This window comes from Hydra vulgaris, chromosome 05, assembly GCF_038396675.1.
Source record: "Hydra vulgaris chromosome 05, alternate assembly HydraT2T_AEP".
NCBI lineage: Eukaryota > Metazoa > Cnidaria > Hydrozoa > Anthoathecata > Hydridae > Hydra > Hydra vulgaris.
The window spans coordinates 16267415-16291500 of NC_088924.1; the positions used below are offsets into that span (position 1 = coordinate 16267415).

General features: G+C 27.8%; 2 protein-coding genes and 1 long non-coding RNA gene across 6 annotated transcripts in view; 1 reads left to right on the top strand and 2 right to left on the bottom strand.

Moving 5' to 3' along the window:
• Positions 1 to 721: 721 nt before the first annotated feature.
• Positions 722 to 12528, bottom strand: LOC136079982 (uncharacterized). The gene is made up of 2 exons (XR_010638356.1): positions 12398 to 12528; positions 722 to 911 (listed from the first exon to the last, which is right to left on the bottom strand). It is a non-coding gene; the product is annotated as an uncharacterized LOC136079982 (long non-coding RNA).
• A 413-nt stretch (positions 12529 to 12941) lies between these two features.
• The window catches only part of LOC136080628 (coadhesin-like), a 102340-nt gene continuing 91195 nt past the window's right edge, over positions 12942 to 24086 (top strand). Inside the window, exon 1 of one of the 3 annotated variants that reach the window (XM_065797527.1) lies at positions 12942 to 12994. In XM_065797527.1, coding sequence (XP_065653599.1) covers positions 12971 to 12994 — 24 coding nt within the window. In that variant the 5' untranslated portion in view covers positions 12942 to 12970. The remainder of the gene's footprint in view (positions 12995 to 24086) is intronic. The other 2 variants (XM_065797526.1, XM_065797528.1) reach the window with 2 other exon arrangements.
• LOC136080626 (uncharacterized) lies at positions 18885 to 22953 on the bottom strand. 2 transcript variants are annotated; one of them, XM_065797523.1, is made up of 6 exons: positions 22848 to 22953; positions 22222 to 22426; positions 21868 to 21961; positions 20661 to 21267; positions 19918 to 20083; positions 18885 to 19278 (listed from the first exon to the last, which is right to left on the bottom strand). In XM_065797523.1, exons 2-6 carry the CDS (start codon positions 22424 to 22426, stop codon positions 19016 to 19018), a joined length of 1335 nt encoding a protein of 444 aa, XP_065653595.1. In that variant the 5' UTR covers positions 22848 to 22953; the 3' UTR covers positions 18885 to 19015. The 2 variants fall into 2 exon arrangements, with proteins under 2 accessions (XP_065653595.1, XP_065653596.1); XM_065797524.1 differs by lacking the exon at positions 22848 to 22953 and having other exon boundaries at positions 18886 to 19278; positions 19908 to 20083; positions 22222 to 22580.

Consider the following 24086-nt stretch of genomic DNA (forward strand, 5'->3'; position numbering starts at 1 on the left):
TTGCAGAGCCAAGAAACTATAGACCATTGCCTAAAATTTGCTGTTTCCAGCAACCAAAAAAACTGTTCAAGTTCTGCTTGGAGTTGAATATGCTATTAACTAGAACACAATATCTTTGTCTAATAACTCCGCCAGTAGAAAAAAAATGACATGCCTACTTATATTCTAAAGCAGATAATCCAAGAAATAAAATCTACTTTCCTTGTACTATACTTAGCATCCAAATTAATGAATCAACAGATGAAAACTTGCTCTTTTTTAATCGTTTACGTGAGGTATATTAATGAAGGCAAATTCAAAAATGACTTATTTTTTTACAAACCATTTTAAACCGTAACTACTAAACACGATATATTTGAAACAGTTCTTTTAAAAAATTAAATTAAAAAATTATGATATTCATTAAAAAAATGTTTGTGGTTTTTGCAAAGATCCCAACCAGCATTGTGATACGGATACCGCATGGAACCCGTACGAGTTGTCAACTGGCCCCATGTGGGTAGCCCTCCGGGATCCCGCGTTTTTAGCAGCGGGTGGCCCTCCGTGATCCAGGTTTTTAGCAGCGGTTTCCATCTGGGGCCCATATAGGTTTGCCCGCCGGGTAACCCGTATAAGTTCCAAACAAATCCTATACTATTACCCCGTAAGGATCCCATATAAGAAACCCTCCGGGTTACAGGCGATATTTGGCCGCGGTTTCTTTCTGGGCCCCAGATGGGTTTTATATGCTTATTTATTTCAAATAAAAAGCACATTAAAATTACATTTTCATTGAGCAACTTTCTAAACAATTCAGTAATCATGTATCGTCTGTCTTCACGGTTGTCTCCGAATTAAACGATTCTAAATCGTTGTTTAAGCTACATCTTTAAGCAACTCTTTCTTGATACAATATCTCGTTTCAATGAGTGCTGTAAAAAAAATACAACATCTTATAGTATTATATTATTATACTTATACTTTAATATATTGTAAGATTTTAATTATTTTTTCCTAACACTCTTCAGATAAAAATCCATTTTCTCACAATATTTTAATCGTAATAATTAGAGGAAATGTCATCATCAACCATTAAGTTGGTAATCTCTAATAATTCCCTACATAAGTCACCCAGTCATTCCAATATACAAGACTGTATACCATTATTATTATAATTATATTTACTAACTTTTCATAATTACTATTTATTAAATTGCAAACACATGCTGGTTGTTTCTAGTCAATTTTAATCATCAGCATGCAAATAATGTCAACAGTCATTGTTCATCTATTGCAAATCATCAGAAATATTCTTAACCCTTATGCTGCAAGAAAACGAATAAAAAAAACACCTGATGACTAAAAACGAAACAAAATTTAAATCAATTTAGTATGCTATTTATAATCATGCAATTTAAATAAGTTAGTATATTTATAGGGAATTTAATACTCTATTAAAATTATATTGTAGTTTTAAAATATTAATTAAAATGGTTCCGTATAAAACAAGTTTGCAAAAAGACATTAGAAAACGCATTTGCCAATTTAGAAATTCGCATCTGGAAAAGACAAAAATCTTCACAGTAGAACACTTTCTAGATAAAGGAGCATCAAAAGCGACCATATATCGTGCTAAAGAACGTGTAGACAATAATTTAGGCTATCAACGAAAAAAAGGAAGCAGTCCAAAGGCAAAAAAAAATGGACAAAAAGCACATAGACCAATTGAAAAAGGCATTTGATCATCATCACGGTGTTTCACAAAGTCAAGTAGCTCGAAGATTCGATTGTGACCAATCGTATATCTAAAATTCTTAAAAACAAGACGAATATTAGATATTACAAGAAGAAAAAGATTCCACATCGAAGCGAAGGCCAACTAGCTTGAATCAAACCTTTGTGTCGGCATATATATCGCAATTTTAGGAATTTTGATTTTGTCTTGAATGACGAATCATATTTCACATATGCGAATACAACATTGGCTGGCAACGATGGCTTCTATTCTAGCGACGTGTCAGCTACAACTAGCAACGTCAAATTCAAAAGAAAGAAGAAGTACGAGGAAAAGGTGCTAGTCTCTTTGATTATATCGCCCAAAGGGACTTCAAAACCAATGTTTTTTGAAAGTGGCCAGACAATCAGAAAACTGCATACATCGGATGTCTCCGCAAGCGGTTAATACCCTTCATTGATGAACATTATAAAAATGAAGAGTACTTGTTCCGGCCAGATTTAGCTAGCTCGCACTATGCAAATGAAGTGGTTTCTTTTCTCGATACCAATAACATCAAATACCTGCCAAAAGTAAAAAATCCACCCAATGTACCAGAAGCTCGACCAATTGAGGACTTTTGGGGTCAGTTGAAACGCTTAGTCTACGAGGATAATTGGCAAGCAACAAGCATTCCTCAACTCAAACGGCGTATCGTGAATTGTCTTAACAAAATGGATCCAGAAGTGGAAAAACGTTATGCCTCAATGACTTCAGTTCGTCTAGGTCGAAATGCTTTTAATGATGTTATTGAAAACCAATAAATATATTTTTTTAAATATGATTGTTTATAACCAATAAATGTTTATATTGTTTATAACCAATAACCAATAAATTATAACCAATAAATATAAATATTGTTTATAACCAATAAATATATTTTTTTAAATATGATTGTTTATATTTTAAATATGATTGTTTATAAATTTATTTTAAATTAAATTTGATAGCTATGAAACTATGGCTATCATAACAATTTTAAAGTTGTCTCATTTTTTAGTCATCAGGTGTTATATACTTATATATATATATATATATATATATATATATATATATATATATATATATATATATATATATATATATATATATATATATATATATATATATATATATATATATATATATATATATATATATATATATAATATATATATATAATTTTTTAAACATCTTCGCTTCCAACAAGGCTGCACGCAACCACTAATTAAAGTTAAAAGTTACTGGAAGAGAAAAGATGAATTGATAGAGCAAGATAAAAATTGACAGACGACTTAAAGGATTGCAAATTATATGAAATAGGAAAGCAAGATGAAGGAAACGAATTCCAAATAACTGATGTTTGAGGAAACAAACTAGAGGAATAAAAGTTTTTGGAGAATTTAGGAACAGTCACAGAAAAAGGATGAGACTTATTTGAATGACGAGTAACACGATAATGAATTTTAGTAGATGGTACAAGAGGCGCTAGCTCTTTAGAGCAGTGCCCATTATAGTATTCGTAGAAAAGAGAAAGAGCAACAATACGAGGATGTGATAATGGCTGGAGGTTAGCTGCAAGACCAGGTCCAACTATGTTTATGATGCAATTTTGCATCTTGTCTAAAAGAGATAGGGCATTATTAGAAGATCCATCCCAGATATGACAACAGTATTCCATACAAGGCCGGATTTGAGATTTATAGAGATAGAGAACAGAGTCCGGAGTAAGAAAGTGTCGAGCTCGATAAAGAGATGCAACCTTAGCAGATGCTTATTTTGCAACGGATTTGAATGAATGGTTTCCAAGAAAGATTGGAAGTAAGAGTTATTCCTATAAGATGAAGGGTAGATGACTCATCAAGTACATTGCCGTTCATAAATTTAGGAAGATCTAAATTCTTGCGATTACGATTGGCTAAAAAAAATTGAGTTTTACCTAAGTTAAAGTTCACCAGCCACTGTGAGCCCCATGCTGTAGCAGAAGTGAGATCATTTTCAAGCTGAAATGCCCTACCCGAGCAATCAGAGAGGAAGTTTGCTTCTTAACATGTCAAGAATAAATGGTAGTATCATCAGCGAACAATGCCACCTTAGATGTAAGAATACCTGAAATATCGTTGATTTAAATTGAAAAGAATATAGAGCCAAGGATTGAACCTGAAGGAACCTCTGAGGTTACAGAATAAGAAGAAGAGTGTTGTCCTTCAAAGACTGCTTTTATACTACGATTGGAAAGAAAGGATTCAATAATCTTACAGATTTTACCAGATACACCATAAAAAGAAAGCTTATGTATATATATATTATATATATATATATATATATATATATATATATATATATATATATATATATATATATATATATATATATATATATATCACTAGATATACTCAATGGCGACAAAACGTGCTAAAAAAACGCGCTTTAAGGCGACAGTTGTGTTAAGGCAACTATTTGTCGTCACCTTAATGTTTTAATCTTTTTGATTTGCGATGTTTTACATTACATACATGGGTTGTCCATAAAGTACGTACGCCAAAAATTTTGAATTATGAACCCCCTTTCCCTATTGCCATGCGTACTTTTAAGTACCCACCCTCTTTAAAAAGTACGTACATTTTTCAAATACACCCCCCCCCCCTCCAACAAAAAAAAAACTTTTTTTTCAATGAAACAAGTCTATTGAAAAAAATAAGGTCGAGGAGGTACCTTATATTCTTATACGACCCCAAAGCCCTTTATTTGCGCAATTAAAAAACGTATTCAAATAATAATTAAAAAAAAAGTTAATTACATATTATTAATGTGGGTGCTTAGCTGAGAGGTTAATGTATTGGATATCGGCGGCGGAGACCAAAGTTCGATTCCCGGTTAAATCATAACGTACTTTTTTTTGAATAAAAAAAAAACTGTACTTAAGGCGGACGTTTTTTTCAGGCACCCCTCTTTAGTAAGTCCGTAAAAAACGAGTCTTACTCGAGATCATTAATATTGAAAAGAAAGGCTAAAAACCCAGTGCTGAGGGCTACCCATACCCCTTATTTGGAGGAAAGGAGGGGGGTAAACAGCAAATTTTGTGCTCTTTTGCTATTTAAAGAAGCTTTTTATTCTAGCAAAACCTAACGGTCAATTTTAGAAGATTTAGAGACCCTAATGACACGTTTTTTTGGGGGGACTCCGACCCACTAACGGCCCAGCTAAAACCTGTTTTTTGTTGACTCAAAAAATAGGTTGCCTGAAATACGCCTTACTGAGGGCCAGCAGGATTTTTTGATGTTCCAGATAGGGCAATATCACACATCGTGCAAATTCCAAATTTAAGTATGATTATACCTCTGCCAAATGAAGAGGCCTTATAAATAATTTGGATGGCGGAGGCCTGGGAACAAAAAAAATCCTAAAACGCTAAAAGCATACGTTTTTGTACGCTTTTTGAAGACCTCCCCCTCCCCCCTATGAGCGTACGTACTTTATAGACGACCCCTTATAGCAAGAAAAAAAAAATTTTTTTGAAGTAAAAACTGCAATGTCGACTTATAGTTGAATTTTCCGAAAGAAGGTCTAGGAGTTTATATATAGAGAGACCGTAAAGAAGGCCTAGGAGTTTATGTATATATATATATATATATATATATATATATATATATATATATATATATATATATATATATATATATATATATATATATATATATATATATATATATATATATATATGTATATATATATATGTATATATATATATATATATATATATATATATATATATATACATATATATATATATATATATATATATATATATATATATATATATATATATATATATATATATATATATATATATATATATATGTATATATATATATATATATATATATATATATATATATATATATATATATATATATGTATATATATATATATATATATATATATATATATATATGTATATATATATATATATATATATATATATATATATATATATATATATATATATATACATATATGTGGAGTAAAGAGGTGTACTGTCTCCTCTTCTATTTAATATATATATAAACGTTCATAGTGTTTTACTTAATAAAACTAATGTAGGCTGTTGCTTGGGTCCTTCTCTTCTTAACCATCTTCTTTATGCTGATGATATTGTCCTATGTGCACCCTTAGCCAAAGGTCTCCAGATCTTACTTGATTTATGCTCCAGTTATGCTGTGAGACTTGATATAGTTTATAACAATATTAAGTCTCAAATAATATCTTTTGAAATTTATAAACCTCTTATAAATAGCCCTAGTTTCTCACATACACTAGTCATTATAAATATCTGGGTCACTTGATCTCAAACGATATGCAGGATGACAAAGATATTTTAAAACACGTGCATTCTATCTATGCTAAAGCTAACCTCATCCGTAGAAAGTTCAGCTCTACACAGATACAAACAAAGATCATGTTATTTAATGCCTTTTGCAGCCCAATCTATGGATGTCAGCTGTGGTATCTTTGGAGAAAAGACTCATTCCATCGCCTATGTGTTGCATATAATAATCCACTTTGCTTGATATTAAACAAGCCACCATGGAACAGTGCAAGTGAATTATTTGTGAAACATGGTGCCCATTCGCTTAATGTTGTAATTTGCAAGCAACAATACTCCTCACTGTTACTGCTGCAGAATAGTGAGAACCTCGTCATAAAAGCTTTTGTTAACTCTGACAGGTTCTTGCTGTCTCCACTGATGTTTAAATGGAGAGCTGAGTTATATTTATAACACTTTAATTTCTTATCTTTATTTTATTTATTTACTTTTTTTTTTTTTTTTTTCTTGGGTTTTGTTTATATTCAAGTGCGATAGTCTTTGTTTTATTCTAATCCACTTTATTTTACCCATTGTATATTTATTATATTGGGCCTTGAGCCTTTGTCAATAAATTTTTATTGATTGATTGATTGATATATATATATATATATATAGATATATATATATATATATATATATATATATATATATATATATATATATATATATATTATATTTATATATATATACATATATATATATATATATATATATATATATATATATATATATATATATATATATATATATATATATATATATATATATATATATATATATATATATATATATATATATATATATATATATATATACACACAGAGCCGGCTCTTAGCGTGTGCAAAGTGTGCAAAAAACACACAGGCGCAGCATTAAAAAGGCGCAAAATTAAAATTTTGCTAAGTCTATTTTTGTAAAAACTAAGTTATGCCCCTTGTCCAATCCCAATTAGCTTTTTTTCAATGTTTTCTGCTAACCAATCAGACGAAAGTTTACATTTTATGTTTACTTCTGGACAAGATGGTCGACATTGATGCTTACTGAAATAGATACTGAAATACTGAAAAATACTGCCTTAAATTTCTTATGTCAGTTATGAATGACACGTTTGCACCTTATTTTCCAGATTTAAAAAAACATTTTCTTGCATGTTTTTATAAAAAAAATAAAAGTCTCCTAGTTAGTCTCTTGTTTATATAATTATTTTTACACATTTTTTGTTTTGGTTATTTTTTGTGCATAATTATTTTTTGTTAGCAATAGTAGATCTAGCTAGTAAAACTGCATGCAATTAGAACTGCACATTTTTATGCAGATAGTGCAGTTTCAGACTATGATGCATTGCGTAATGAGTTGCATTTTGCATATTTTTGATAGTTCAAATAAATTAAATTTAAAAAAATGATTGTTATTGTTTTATTATAAAAATAAGAAGGTATTATAAAGGTATAAAATATTAAAGAACTTGCCAAAACCAAGTAAAAAATAAATAAAAAACCCAAGCAAAAAGGATGAAGTCTGTTACACTTTATTATCCTTATGTATTATTTTGTATTTTTTGAAAGGTGATTTTAATTAGCAACAAATCTATACTGTCCAGAAATAAATGGGATCAAAAAAAAAAGTTGTCTGGTTGTCAAAATAAATTAAAAACAGAAAAAAAAAACAAGCAGAAGCTTTCAAAAAGCAGAAAACTCTTCATAAGTTTCTTCAAACAGCTGTAGAGATTGAAATTGAATATGATTAACCAAATAAAAACAAGAAAGAAAGTTTAAGTGAAAAACAAAATGAAGGAGAAATGAACATAATTAGAATTGAAAACATTAATGAAGGATATAAGTGAAACTAATGCAATTGTGGAATTGAATTTGGAAATCGAACCTTCAAACAATATTTGGCTGTTGAAGTGAATGAAAATACACTATGACGGTTTAGAAAATTGGCCAGAATATTTGTCCACAATATTAATTTAAAACATAATTACAAAAGGACCTACAAATTTTTATGTTACTGCTAACCCAAAAGATGATCAAAACGATGTACATTTTTATCGCAACAGATCTTGGCTAGTTTATTCACTTAAATCAGACAAAGTATTTTGTTTTTGTTGTAAATTGTTTAGTAACATTACTTCTGTTAAGTGAAAACTGGAACAAATGACTAGAGACACATGACACTGATTTTAAAAAGACATGAAAGCAGTGCAGAGCACTACGATTCATTTGGTAAATGGGTAGATTTGAATAAAAGACTTAGTACATCTCAAACTATTGATTGTCTTACTGAAAAAATGTACCTTACTGAAGTACAACATTCGGACTCTGTTATTAAGAGAATTGTCAAACTAATTTTGGTGATGGCTTCTGAAAACATGACATTCCGTGGATCATCAGACCAACTATTTTCATAAAATAATGGGAAATTCTTAAAAATTGTAGAACTACTTTCAAAGTTTGATCCAGTGATGGAAAAACATTTAAACAGAGCTGTTGAGAATCCAAATTGAACACATTATTTGGGAAAGAATATTCAGGAAAAATTAATTCAAATAACTAGCAAAGCAACAAAAGATACAATTTCAAGAATAATAAGAAAGGCTAAGTATTTTTCCATTATTGTAGGTTGTACACTAGATAATAGTCACAAAGAGCAAATGTCTATTATCATACGTTACGTTAACATTGCAAAACAATTGGATAACCAGGTTATCAGTGTTATAATTCAAGAAAGTTTTATAGGATTCATAAACGTATAAGATACTACTGGATTAGGACTTACTGAAGAAATTTTGAATTTATTGGAATCAAATAATCTATCTGTTATGAATATTTGTGGGCAAGGATATGATAATGGATCCAATATGATAGGTAAAAAAATTGGTGTACAGAAGTGTATAACTGATATAAGTTCACGAGCCTTTTATATTCCTTGTGTCTGTCACTCCTTGAATTTGGTTGTTGCAAATGCAGTCCAAGGATGTTTAGAAATTATGAAATTTTTTTCACAAATTCAAGCTATGAATAATTTTTTCTCTGCGACTTCAAAGCGTTGGCAAATTTTTGAATCAAAATGTTACAAATTAACAGAAAAGTCATTAAGTACTACCAGATAGGAAAGTCATGTGAATGCTGTTCGTGCTCTAAAATTGGGATCAAAAGAAAATTATTGTGCATTGAAAAAAGTTGTTAACATTGAAAAAGATTCTAATACTAGATTAACTGATGAATCACTTGCATCAAAGTTAGACAGTTTTGAATTCATATGTCATGTTGTGTTTGGCACAGTGTATTAATAGAAACTAATAGTACTAGCAAACTATTTCAATATTCTTAAACGATTTTTTTGTTACTAAACACACTGAAAATTCTTACAAAATATATATTTCAAAAGCCAAAATTTTAGCTAACGATGCAAATTCAATTCTATTTCACGTAAAAGAGCAAAAAAAAGTAAAAGATTTTTTGGTGATGAACTTTTTGAAGAAAATGGTGATATACAACCAAACCAAAAATTCAAAAATCAGTTTTTTGATGTTCTCTTTAAAATAGCTAAATAATTGATAAATTAACGATTTGAAAGCTTTTCAATTACAATAGAACCGTTCAATTTTTTGTTTGATATCAAAGATATTGATAAAAAAGGAGAAGACGCAATTAATAAATGCAGATTACTGGAAAAAGTATTGACTCGTGATGAACGAAAAAGTGCCTAGTTTGTTCTCGCACACATAAAATATGTTTCACGAGCCGGCTCTGTATATATATATATATATATATATATATATATACATATATATATATATATATATATAATATATATATATATATATATATATATATATATATATATATATATATATATATATATATATATATATATCAGCGGTGTACACTAGATTTTTAGATGTTTGAGTTTTGACACTTACAGGCATTGTGCAAACTTCAAACTTTTGTTTGTTTATGCTTATATAAAAAAAATGTTTTGCAAAGAATTGGGGTGATTAAAGCTTGGGAACAAAAAAACCCTAATTTTTTGGCCCACCCAGCCCTTAACAAGGGAGCAACGAGTTTATAAAATATTTTCTTTACTATTTTTATCTAAATTCATATTCATCAACAAATTTCAATTTTCATACAATAATCTCTTAGTGTTCAGTTTTTATGAACCTGCAATGTTTTCAGCCCCCTCAAATTGAGGGGGGTTAAAACTTTATATGGTCATAGTTTTTGAAAAATAAGAGATTATTGCATGAAATTTTAAATTTGTTGATGTATATAAATTTAGATAAAAATAGTAAAGTAAATATTTTATAAACTCGTTGCTCCCACGTTAAGGGCCGGGTGGGCCAAAAAATTAGGCTTTTTTTTGTTCCCAAGCTCCAATCACCCCAATTCTTTGCAAAACATTTTTTTTTGATATAAGCATAAACATACAAAAGTTTGGAGTTTGCACAGTGCATGTAAGTATATTTTTATATATATATATATTTATATATATATAAATATATATATATATATATATATATATATATATATATATATATATATATATATATATATATATATATATATATATATATATATATATATATATATATATATATATATATATATATATATATATATATATATATATATATATATATATATGTAAATTATGTTAGTGTATTTTACAAATAGAGTGCTCAATGTTCTTAAAGAACAGAGCAATAATTAATTAGTAAAAAACACTTATCTAACTTTTATCTTCGACTTGAAGTTTCACCATTGCTGGATCATCAGGAAGAGTCCTCTTCCTGATGATCCAGCAATGGTGAAACTTCAAGTCGAAGATAAAAGTTAGATAAGTGTTTTTTACTAATTATATATATATATATATATATATATATATTATATATATATATATATATATATATATATATATATATATATATATATATATACATATATATTTAACTAGCAAAATCCAATTTAAAACAATCATTTGAAATAGAAAAAGTGCTGTTAAAGTTTACAAAAAAACCAAGACCAAACATCAAGACAATTTAATGGTAATCCTTTTATACTTTTATACCAATGATGAAACAAGTTCTAAAGCGTCTTATTGAACAACGTTTAATTTTAAAAACAATAAAAACGCAAAGATTATTGTAAATGAAATATTCTTCAATGACGTTCGTAATTTTTAAAACGTTCTTGTCAAACTTGATTGCTCTAAATTCAAAAATATATTATTTATACTCTTTCAAGTGATGTACTCCTTAAATAATAATGTATATTACATATTTAAAGAATATTTTTCAGAAAATCCGTTTCAAATAAATAATTAATTTGAGTTGCATAGAAAAAATGTTGTAACTTTTAACACAAATTACTATATACACGTTCTAGTGTTCATATTTCTAAAATAAAAGTTTTATTTTATATATATATATACATATATAAAATAAAACATATAAGGTAAGTATGGGTATTAAGGCCCACCTAAAAAAATGAAAATGTAAAGAAATGCTGATTTTTTTTTGCTGCCAGTGATAAAACCAGATAACTCTAATATTTTAATGTCGAAAAAAAGTTTCACAATTTATTTTTTCCCTAAGTTTGGATTAGTGGGCCTATTACCCGCCGGGCCTTAATACCCACACTTACCTTATATATATATATATATATATATATATATATATATATATATATATATATATATATATATATATATATATATATATATATATATATATATATATATATATATATATATATATATATATATATATATATATATATATATATATATATATTTATATTTATATTTATATTTATATATATATTTATATATAAATACAATAGGAAATTAATACAATAAGAATTAAAGTGAAATACACAGGTTCAAAACCTTTTTAACAGTTTTTAGTTTCCAAAAACGATCATTAACATACAATTACATAGTATTAATGTTTATTTTTTATTTTTCTCTGATAATTAAGGTGCCAAAAAAAAGGAGCTACCGGTCAGGTCACAGAGCACTGGTTTAGAACATTTATATCAACAACAATATTGTTGTTGAAGCCCACGATCTAATTTGTGCTGGTCTATTATACATGTTTATTAGTATGCTTACTTTTTAAATATGCACATGTTATCAACCTTTGTTTGTTTTGATTATATTTGTTTAATATTTTAAAATAACAAATTGTTTATAAGTATATATGGCGACTGAAATCTAACAAAGCCGTGCTTGCTAAGACCAAGTAACAAAATAAAAAATACATACAATAAGTAATAAATATAAACACTAACTATTATCTTTAGAATACAACATGTTCATATATAATTAAGAATAATTCCCGCATCAATTTGTAACAGACAGAAATTTGTCTCAATTTACCAACAAGTCAGACAAAAATTCGTTTTACTTTATTTAATTTTTCGTTATACGATATTTTTTTTATAAATGCAAAATAATCAGTTTCATTGAGAGAGCATTGCGTCAATCAACTCACTTATTTATTGAATCCAATTAGTCGAAGCAACTGATGAAAGTGAAGCCAACGTTTGACGCATTCACAACATTAGACATTTTTCTGGTGTACTTTTTTTATTGATTGATTATTGAATTGAGTAGAATTTTGAGCATTTCGTAAATTACGTGACGCAACTTCTTTCAAATGAAAAATTGCAATCAAATTTTGAGTTAAAATTATTAGTATTACAAATAATCAGAATTGCTGGATGCTTAATTAAGTTATTATTTAAAGTTATATTTTTAAAAATCTAGAAGTAAATATTTTTAAATCTTGAATTTTTAAATTTTAAAATATTTTTAAAATTTGAATTAAATAAAATTCGAAATTTATTAGTCAAAGTCAAAAGATGAAGTGGCTCATTTTGATCTTGGTAAGTGGTTATCTGAATTTTTTTCTTGGTAAAGTATTTTTCATCATTGATGTCTACAGTGATCAAAATGCCTTTATAGGTTCACTGAGGTTCCGCTATAGAATGTCGTTATAGAATATAAAATGGGTTGTTCATCGACACGTCAAAATATTATCATACATTAACTTAAAAAAAGCGGTATAGGAGGATACGTTTAAAAATTATAAAACTTTGCAAATGTGAAGCAAATATTTTCAGAATATCTCAAAATAAGCTATGTACAAAGTTATACTCAATCTTTCTGAAAAACTGCTATCCCAGAGGTAACATATTTTGCTCAGTAGTATTTCCAACAAAAATTTTAAATATAAAAAACTATTTCTTTGTTTTCACATTAGAAGCTCTGTATTTGTGAAACTTTGATGTGTAATAGTTTTCTTGGTAAAGAGTTTTTAATTATGCTTTCTAAGGCTTTTACGTTTAAGCCAAAAATCTAATACAAAAGTAGCAAATAAATGTCAGGTGTCAAAGTCTGTTCACAACGCCTGACAAAGCTCTACTGAAAATTATGATCACTTAAATTTTTCGTGCTTTCAAAAATGTTAAGATAGAAAATGCCAGCTAGAAAAGATTATAGTTGCAAGAACTTAAAAAATTCGTTATGGAGAACTACGATTAAAAGCATTTATTTTTACTTGTTACTTGGTTTTTGAGCAAGATATTGACAAAGATTGTTAAGAATTCAATTAATGATCAATCTAGCGCTTTTAACTTTTTTTGAAGTTTATCTTACAACTCAAGCAAAATCAATTTTTGGAGTTGTGGCCTTTTTTAAAAAGGTGAGACACTCAGGTTTATTCATGTCCAAGAAGAAGCTAGAGATCCATTGTACAACGTTACCTCTGGGCAAGTTTTATTACATTGTAAGGTAGGAGGCGTGAACTTACTTTCAAATGCTCTTCCGCGGTGCACTGTGATATGACCGTAAGGACTTCTTGGGGCTATATATATATATATATATATATATATATATATATATATATATATATATAAATATATATATATATATATATATATATATATATATATATATATATATATATATATATATATATATATATATATATATTAACATAAAGGAAATTTTTTGTACAAAAAAAAATTAACTTTTTGAGATATTGCTGTAAAGACTAAAACGTCATAATATTCTCATACGTATCTACGCTAGTTTTGTATAATTATTAATTTTGCTGTTTGTATATAAACTACAAAAACTACAAATAAAATAAAATTTAATATACAAATATTTAAGTAATAAGCAGACAGAGGGCAAAGAAGTTATATAGGTGACAAAACACGATCTTAACTTCTTCATTAAACTTTATATGATTCACAGATCTTTATAGATCATACATCTTTATCTTTATCCTATCTTCAGAGATCTTTATAGATCACACATCTTTATATTGGCAACTCTAAAATAATTAGAGAGTCATCATTAAAGTTTCTAGAAGTGGTACTTGACGAAAACTTGACATGGCGAGAACACATAAGAACAATAAAAGATAAAATTTCAAAAAATATTGGCATACTATACAAATCTAAGCAATTATTAAATCAAAACTGCTTAAAAATATTTTATTTCTTCCTCATACATTGTTGTATAAATTATGCAAATATTACATGGTGCGGCTCTAAGGAATCCTAGGAATCCTAGGAATCCTAGGAAAAAATCCTAGGAACTGTATCGTCAAAATAAACTTTTAATAGGTCTCTATTTCGACTGATTTTAGATACTGATTAAACTTTTTAAAACATCTCTACAATAATATAGTTCATCACAAAAGTTCTTTGCTATTTCGGGTACACACACGTCTTGCATTTTCCGCCTAGTAGATTCCAATGTATCAGCGTTGATGAAACAAGTTCTACTCCTGACTCGGTAAGAGCTAAATTTCCGATTTATTTATCTAGCTCACTCTAATTCGGAAAGTTAGGCTATAAATGCGTTGTTGGCTGAAAAGCATCCTCCATGTCTTTGCTACTATTATTTGGTAATTCTCTTGAGAATTTTCGTAAAAAAATGAAAAAAACTACATATAGCAACTTTAACACAGACATAAATAACAGTAGTATTTAAAACTTTGTTGAAAAATAAGCGTATAGTAAATACCTCATTTACATTATTTTAAATGTAAGTCTCTTGGAGAGTATTATAAATTCCAGTTGTGGTATTCATAATACTTTTCAAAAGGTAAGCTTATTTCATGTTGGACGGGTGCTGTAGATGTTGTTATGTCTGGATATTGAAGAGCTTGTCTTCCTTTAGCTTTTTTACACTTCATAATATGAATTATACAGAAGTAACAGTCGTCGTAATATTTCTTTGGCTCTCTCCATACTCTGGGAACGGCAAAAGACATTGCCATTTTTCTACCTCGTAACCGTCCTGCTAGAGTAGTTCGACATGTTCTACATATTCTATGTTTGTCCTGATCACTCATGGACATTACAAAGTATTTTTCGGACGCTATCTACAATATGGGACCTTTCACGATCATACTTTTTGTCAATATAATATCAACATAAAAAGCAAAGCATATAAGGAGACTTTCAACATTTTTACCCATTTGGCACAAATTCTTATAAAATACGTATTAGATAGGTATTTAGAGTAGCTTAAGTATGTTTTTTGCAACAATTGTTTAAAACCTCATGTACTAATTAATAAACAAACAAAACTTTTACTTATGGTGATCCTCAGAAAGCTTTTGATACAGTTAACCATAGGATTTTTAATATCTCAATTCTCTATAGATTCTCAATAAAAAAATTGTTATACTACTACGGTATCAGAGAATTCTTCAATGGTTTTTTTTATATCTTCAAAATAGTTGAAACACAAGTTATTTAAAGAAATGGGCTGGAAACTGCATCAAGAAAAGAGATTGTTTCCAACAAATATCTGGATTGATGATATTAATCTACTTTTAATAAGCAGATTTCAGTAGCATCTTTCTAATAAAATATTACTACGTAATTCCTTGAAAATTTAATTTATTTTATTTAAATCTGGTCTAACAAATAAAATAAAAAAGCTTCCAATTTTTAGATTAAGTGGTCGAAAATATATCTTATAAAATTTATTAAATATATTGATAACAAATTTAGTTCTAATTTAAGTTTAATGTTCCATTTTCAAGATCTCGCACTAAAAATAAGCAAATCTAACAGAATGTTTGCTATAGTTTGACACGATCCCAATTATGCAGCATTCTTAACATATCGTTGTATGAGAATTATGGAGTTCTAACAAACAAACAAACAAAAAACTTAAAAATTATACCATTAATAATATAAGTTTAATCATAAAACATAAATAACATGAACGACGTATAGTATACAATTATAAAGAACAACAGCTTAAGTAGTTAAAAATGTAATTCTAGTAAAAAAATTTAACAATGAACTATTAAATGTTAAACTCTTATAATATAAATATGTCAAATAAAACTATATAATTCTCATGTGATGATTATGTTGCTTTTGAATTGCATTTGTTATTTTTCAATTGTATCAAACGCAGCACTTAGCTTTGTTAAGATTATTTTATCACCAAAAAAAAACTCCAAAAATTGTTTCTAAAAACTCTATCATCCTCTAGTACATATCAAAAATATTTACACTATAGCACTTTTTTACGTTATTTTATTATGTAGAACACATTAACAGTGCTTTTCCGAGGGGGAGGAGGAGTAGAGGGTGACTAACCCTCCTTAGAAATTAATCAGTCGGCAAATTTGGACTCTGCAGTTAGCAAAATTGGATCTTTAGTTCGGTCGGCAAATGTTAGCCGAAAAAAATTCATTTTTTTTTTTTGCTACAGATCTTAGTTTAAAAAAGTTTAACATTTTTCTAGGCTATACTCGGCAAAAAATTAAATACGTCAGCCATCCCCCGTTCCCCTCATCGTTTTAAAATCTCTTGAGGATGGCTCTGGGCATTAGAGGGTGTCATCAGGTATTTTTCAAAAATGTTGTTTTAAGAACCACCATATTCTACAAGACAAGTTTATATTTTAGCATAAATCAATTAAGTATAACTAACTGGGTTGGATATATGGGTATTTGGCCATGCTGTTTTACCAAACGTGTAGTAGGTTTGTTTAAAAGAGAAATAAAGATGCTTTAAATTTTCTTAGGATAACATCATTCTAGTTTTGTAAAGCATACAAATATTGTTTCTTATTTTAGTAATTAAAAGATCTATGTACGCTTTCCATGAGATATTCATAACAATAAGTGTCTCAAGAAATTTAGTTGCTTTGGTTTTTTTGATAATTGATTGTACGATAAGTATTTTATTTTCCGATTAGAATGGATTAGAACGTACGTTGATTTTTTTCCTGTTTAATGATAACTTGTTTTATTTAAACTACGAGTTAATTTTTTACAGTTCAGTACTTGTAGTTTTAAAAAGATCATTAATGTATATGAAGAAGAGAAGGAGAGCTTAAATGGAATCTTGGGAAACGCCGCATTTAATTTTAAGCAGTTCTAAATAGATACTATCATTAGTAATAACCCATTGTTGCCTGTTTATCAAAAAAACTTTCAAACCTGTTCAAAGCGTCATTTTTAGTGTTATATTTTTTCAATATTTTAAGCAGTATGCATGATCAACAGTATCAAATGCTTTTTAATAAGTCAATAAAGAATCCTAGTTCAATTTGATGTTATTAAAAAAGTTTATTTCATTTAAGTTACATTTATTTTATTTACAAGATCTAATACTGCAAGTTCGGTTTAGAGTTTCCATTGAAATCCGAATTATTTTTCATTTAAAATATTATAATTTGTTTGGTACAAATACAGTTTATTTTAAAATATTCGCTCAAGAAGCATAGAAAAGACAGGAAGGATTGAGATGGGTCTACAGTTTTTAATGAAAACTCTCGGTTTTTAAATATTGGTATAACTGTTGCAATTTTTAACTTATCTGGAACAGTTTCTGTTATAACTGAAGATTTAAATACTTTTAAAACGGGTCTGTTTATTACAGGAAGGAAACTTCTCATTACAAATCTCATCGATTCCTAATGCATTAATAATTATTAGGGAGTTTTTCGCAATTTTGAGTTTATACCAACTTATTTAATTGAATTTTAGTTTGCTATGTAAATCTGTAAGATAGATTTTAAATGAGGTATTTTAACATTGAAATTTCAGAGTTAAGAGTTTAGGGTCAATGATTGCAAAACAAAGCTGTTGCAATAAAAAAAATTGTCGGTGAATTTTTGTCGTTGTACTCTGTTCTCAACAATTCTAGTTAGCTATTTTTGTTTCCAATTATTTCTATAATTATTTTTTTCATGATTTTTATGATTTTGAACATCATGGTTGCTATCTTCATTTTTGAATATCATGGTTGCTATGGTGAATTTTCCCAATAAGCAGACACTATTTGGTCCAATAGCGTACCAGGCTTGGCTGCCACGCTGTACCAGGCCTGGCACGCCAGTGCTGTGCCAGCGCCGGGTTGCCCATTGGTTTTGCAATGGCCCGGTATCCGTAAGCCAGTGCTGGTTCAATTCATTGCCAAGGCTGGCAACCAGCGCATGTTGCAACGTGGGTCCATTAAAGGCCCACATTATGCGTTTATTACACATATACTTAATTATTTAAATTATACTTAGGTATGTATAATATATATAATTATAAATAAATTATATAAAAGTATTACCTAATTATTATATTTATATTTATAATATCTATTTTTAAATTTAATAAGGTGGTAAGTTAACAATAAGAAATAGTTAAAAGTGGTTAATAAATAATTTAACAATTTATGAATGTTTTCCTAATTATGTACTTTTTAGGTATATTATTTTAAAAGTTAAAGAAATTCCAAAAAAAAAAAAAAAAAAATTACATGCTCATATATCATTAATAATAGAAAAACTTGTAAAGCTTAAAATAATGCCAAATATACAATTAACATACAAAACATATAAAACAGATAATGTAAGACACCCTAAGCACATTAATCTTTGTCAGATTCGTTAGAATTAGAGCGTTCAAATCGTGGTAATGATAATCGCGGTAAAGGTTTCGATGTTAATGATTGGACGGTATGGTTCAAATTACCACGACTTTCTGTTGAACTGGCTTTCAGAATGGACTTTCTTTCGGCTCTTTCCTTTCTGCCTCCATTTCTGTCGAGAGCTCCAGACAAGAAAGCCACAATTGCCTTTTGAATTTCGCTGTCTGTAGCATCTTTTGTCGGCAAATTTCTTCGTATTGCTTCTACAAACATGAAACAGTCATATACAAAGTGTTTTTACAAAAAATTTTACAAATAATATAGCCTTAGTTTACGTACGTACTAATAGTTTTGTTATACTATACGTAAAATGTATTATACACGCTGTATTTTACACTCTGCATGCTTAAATTTTTATTTCATAATTTTTGTAAGTAAACTTCGAACAAATAGCAACTATTTGGTCGAATTACAACTTAAAAAAACAACAGATATGTAGTAATAATGTAGTATAAATACAACAGAAAAAGGCTATTATTATATATTCATTCTGATTTAATGAAAACTCTAAAAAAGTTCATGCAAGTAAAACTAATCATGCAGTAATGAAGGGATGTACGATTTCCTAATATAAATTTACCATTTCAATTGATAAATGTTATATATATTATATATAACAAGACAATTTTTCATTTTTAAAATATACATAACACATCCATAAATAGTCAAGGAAGCTAAATAATCTTTAAGATATTCACAAAATATTCTGAATAACGTCAAACATATTTAAAGATTTTAGTATATGACAATGATTAGAATTAAATAAATGACAATTAATTAAAGAAAACAATTGCATACAATTACTTTTAAATATTTATGTTTAATAACTTACAATAACTTACTTTCAATAACTTGGCAAAATTTAAGAGCTCGGAAAGACTTTTTATTAAGTTCACCTTGTCCCGTCCAGTTCAATTTTTTTGCCACTTCATTATTTATTACGGATGATATCATTCGCTTTGTGGCTTCCTTGAGATTTTGCCCGCCTTTTGCTGCTACTCCCTTTACCTAAAAAAAACTGTTACTCTTAATAAAACAAATCTGTTTGTTTTTTTTATTAACTTATAAAATCATTTGCAATATACTACAAATTAATTATAGATGTGATTAAGATTGTTTTGACTTTAGAAATATTTGATTAGCTCTTTCAATAAATCCTTTAAAAAAAAAGTAACGTTCTATACCTAACCAATTACCAGTTGGAAAAAGATAATTTTCATGTAATTACATATATTAATAACCATTACAATTAGTTCTCAAACTTTCATAAGCATTTTTTAGACAACTTAATCGTATGGCTCTTTATTGACAAAGATTATGTCCTTAGGTTTTACAATTTGAAAAAATTGTAAATAGCATTTTTACCGTTTCAGAATCACTAATATATACACAAATCAATAGCCTCTTACAAAAATCATCGCTTTAAAATGATTATTTGAATTATGTTGTTAGGTTAAGACATAAGTCAATGGTCCGCTTGAAAATTAATCTTTAATTTTAACTATATATAAATTAAAAAAACTTAAACTATTAAATTTGGAAAAATAATTATTAAAATCATGTTTGAATCAATTCTAAAGCTTACAAGCTTAATAAAAACAATTTTATCCTGCTTTAGTGCATCCTCAAGTTGCTGCAATTGTTCGATGTCACAAACCGGTAAATCAAGAGAATCAAATATATCATCATCATCATCTTTACCACCTTCTGTAAGAGTCTGTAACATGGCAGTGTTGTTGTTCACTTGCTTCTGTAGATTATTCACAGCAGCTTTAAGTTCCACCTGAAGAAGAATAATCTTGTTCAAAGTGGCATTCATTGATGAAAAGGCAGTAGTTGATGAAACTAATGAAACAGTTTCAGCATTGTGAACAAGCTCAGACTCAAGCTGTTCTCTATTAACATTATTATTACTGTCATTTGAGGAATTATTTTGAATCTGGCTAGTTAATAATTCTTCTTTTGAAACAACTGCTTTTATTAATGTTTGATTGGCATCAGGAAATGGAGGAGGTGTTGGTGCACGAGAAGGAGATAATTTTTTTTTTGCTGTTCGATCACTTTTTTCAATCATGTTCCATTCTTTATTGACTATAGGAGTAGGTGGTAGCAGATAAGATTTTTTAAATTGTGGTTGCTCATAATAATCTTCAGAGTCACTATCATAATTTTCAGCAGGATACTTTTGTATTCTAAACAGATAAGTCATATGTTTAAAAATGATTTAAAGAAATCCATCTTATTGTATCTAATAAATACCCTAAAGTATACATTATGAAATGCCATATAAGACCTTAAGATATTATAACACAGCAGTGAAAACAATTTCAAGGTTAAACATTGACTGAGTAAATAAGTTTATACATAGTCAACAAATAATAATATAAATTTAGTAAAACATTTGTTTTACTTAAGGCCAAATAAAAAAATATATATACATAAAATAAAGGTGGAATAAATACATATATAATGTGAATTTTAATAAAAAAAAGAAGAAGATATTACAAGAATGCATCAATATTTATGCAGCCCCGGTCATAAACCTGGCCCTGGCTAAGTTTTATCAACCTGATAGCTTGCTACAAACAAGTAAATTTATTTAACTAGCAAATTAATGTATGGATAAATTTTTATATTTATTGGATTATGAACCAACTTGCACAATATCATTTAACTAATTTACTGCTACAACACCAAGCAATCGCCACTATATTATGCAACAAGTAAAGCAATACATTTCACTTTAAAAATATGGTGTGTATCAAATTTACATATAAATTATAGTAGCTTACCGTTTGGGGCGCAATCTTTGACTTTCGGCGTCACTCTGCAGATCTGATGTGACAGTAGCTTTAGAAAGGCAAAATTGAGCCTTCCCATAAGATTCTGAAAATTGTAGAAAAATTAATAACACAGCTTAAAACCATTGTATTAAAGTAACTGGATTTAAATTTGTGGCACAACTTTAATGGAAGTACAATTAATTAGATAAATGATAAACTATAAACATAGCTAGACATCATTTAAGAAGTAGAATACCATTTTATTATACATTTTTAGAGAAAACCTAAAACAATAACTTTACATCCTGTCATAAAAAAAGAGAGCATTTAATTGTTTTTTAAATTAAAATATGAGTGAATTACCTTTTGTCCCTAAAATTCTGACTGAATGCTTTCTCCAATTATCAGTTGGCATTTCTTCCTCCTTGGCAGCTTTATTGTTTCTTTGCTGGCTTGTATAAGGAGGCCAATAACACATATCCTTACCGATCAGCCATGCACCTGGTACAATTGCAACATCATCATTTTCGTCAACAAATGCAACAATTGCAAAACAATTTTTATCCATCTACAATTCAGAACAATAAACCCAACACAAAATAAACTTCAAGCCTTTTGTAATCAACTCAGTTAAATAGTTTAAACTTATCTTATTTTAAATGTGTTAAATTTATTTAAAGTTTAAATTTCAATTCTTATTAATCTTAAAAATAATAACCACATTACAAATCAATTATAATATCGTTTAGGATACATAAATAACATATATGAAAAACTTCTTCCTTTATAGGTTTCAAATTAAATTGTTTACTTTTTTCTTATAAATACTATTATAGTACAATTATTATTACTTAACAAATAATGTTATTAAAGAACAATATTATTTATAGTGAAAATTAATATTGTTATTAATAATATTATTATCAATAGTGAAAAAGTAATAACAATGGTTATATTATTTATAAGGAAAAGTAAAATAAATAACTTACTTTGAAAGCTATAAAAATTTTGTAACATATATATTTGTGTGCTTGTATTATTTGATCCTCATATTTTATTTATTAATAAATTGTGAATAGATTTTTTATTAAAATAGCTTGTTTTTGATCTCATATATATATATGTATATATATATATATATATATATATATATATATATATATATATATATATATATATTTATACACACACACATAATATGATTTTTAATTTAAAATAAATATTTATAGGCTGAATATATATATATAAAATAATAACTTAAACAAAAACAAAGTACACATTTTTATAAATAACTTTATTGTAGTAAGCAATATATACAAAAAAAATGTAAAAAAATTATATGGAAAAAATGTTAAAAATGTAACATGGGTATAGCAGCATAGTTAGTTTTAAAAGGTAAAAGAACATATTTCCTTTTTATTTCTGACAGTGAACAGTAAAACAATGTTGCATTCAAACACGATACTTTAAAAATGTTTATGGCTGATGAATTGCAAGGGTATACAAATAAATTTTCAATATTTTCAAACACTCTATATATGATACACACATCATCAATCGCTTTCACAATATTCATCACTACAATTATTTTGTCATCATTTAAGCTAAAGCAATTATCACCATCAGTTATTTTGATACAAAAATGTTTAGCAAACAATTCTTTAAACTGAGTACTTATTTTTAGTTCTCTTGGTACAGGTCCATCACTGTGCTCTTTCTTAAAGTAGGGAAAATCTTTCATCTTATAACTCAACTGTTTTCTCCTATCAATTATTTGTCTTTCTGATAACCTTCTGACTACTTGCTGCAATGGCAAATGAGGCTTTCGTACAAACTTTTTTAATTTTTTCAAATAATTTTCAAAAGGAAATGATGATACATTATCTAGAGGTCCAAAACTTTTAGAAACACTAGATAAATGCAGCAACCCATGCATATTGTATGTGATCACTTCCCTGCCATAAATATCACCAACATGTTTAACAAACAACAATAGCAAATTGTGAGCATAGTCAACATATTCATTGTACAAATATTCACTTAACAGGATACTCATACCAACTGACAGTAACATAAAATTATCATATAATGCAGTTGGTAGTATACCTTCAAAACAGACCATGCCAGTGTACAACAGTAATTGTCTAAATTCAGTTGCCTTCCAACGCTCAAAGTCTTTGAACAATCTAGGCTTACGTGCAAATTCAAATGGGATATAATTTCCTAAA

Coding starts and splice junctions, on each gene's coding strand:
- LOC136080626 (XM_065797523.1), bottom strand. CDS start 22,426: ATGGATAAAAATTGTTTTGCAATTGTTGCATTTGTTGACGAAAATGAT. Junction 21,962..22,221: donor CAGAATTTTAGGGACAAAAG/GTAATTCACTCA, acceptor TACAATTTTCAG/AATCTTATGGGAAGGCTCAA. Junction 20,084..20,660: donor AAATTGTTTTTATTAAGCTT/GTAAGCTTTAGA, acceptor AGTTTTTTTTAG/GTAAAGGGAGTAGCAGCAAA.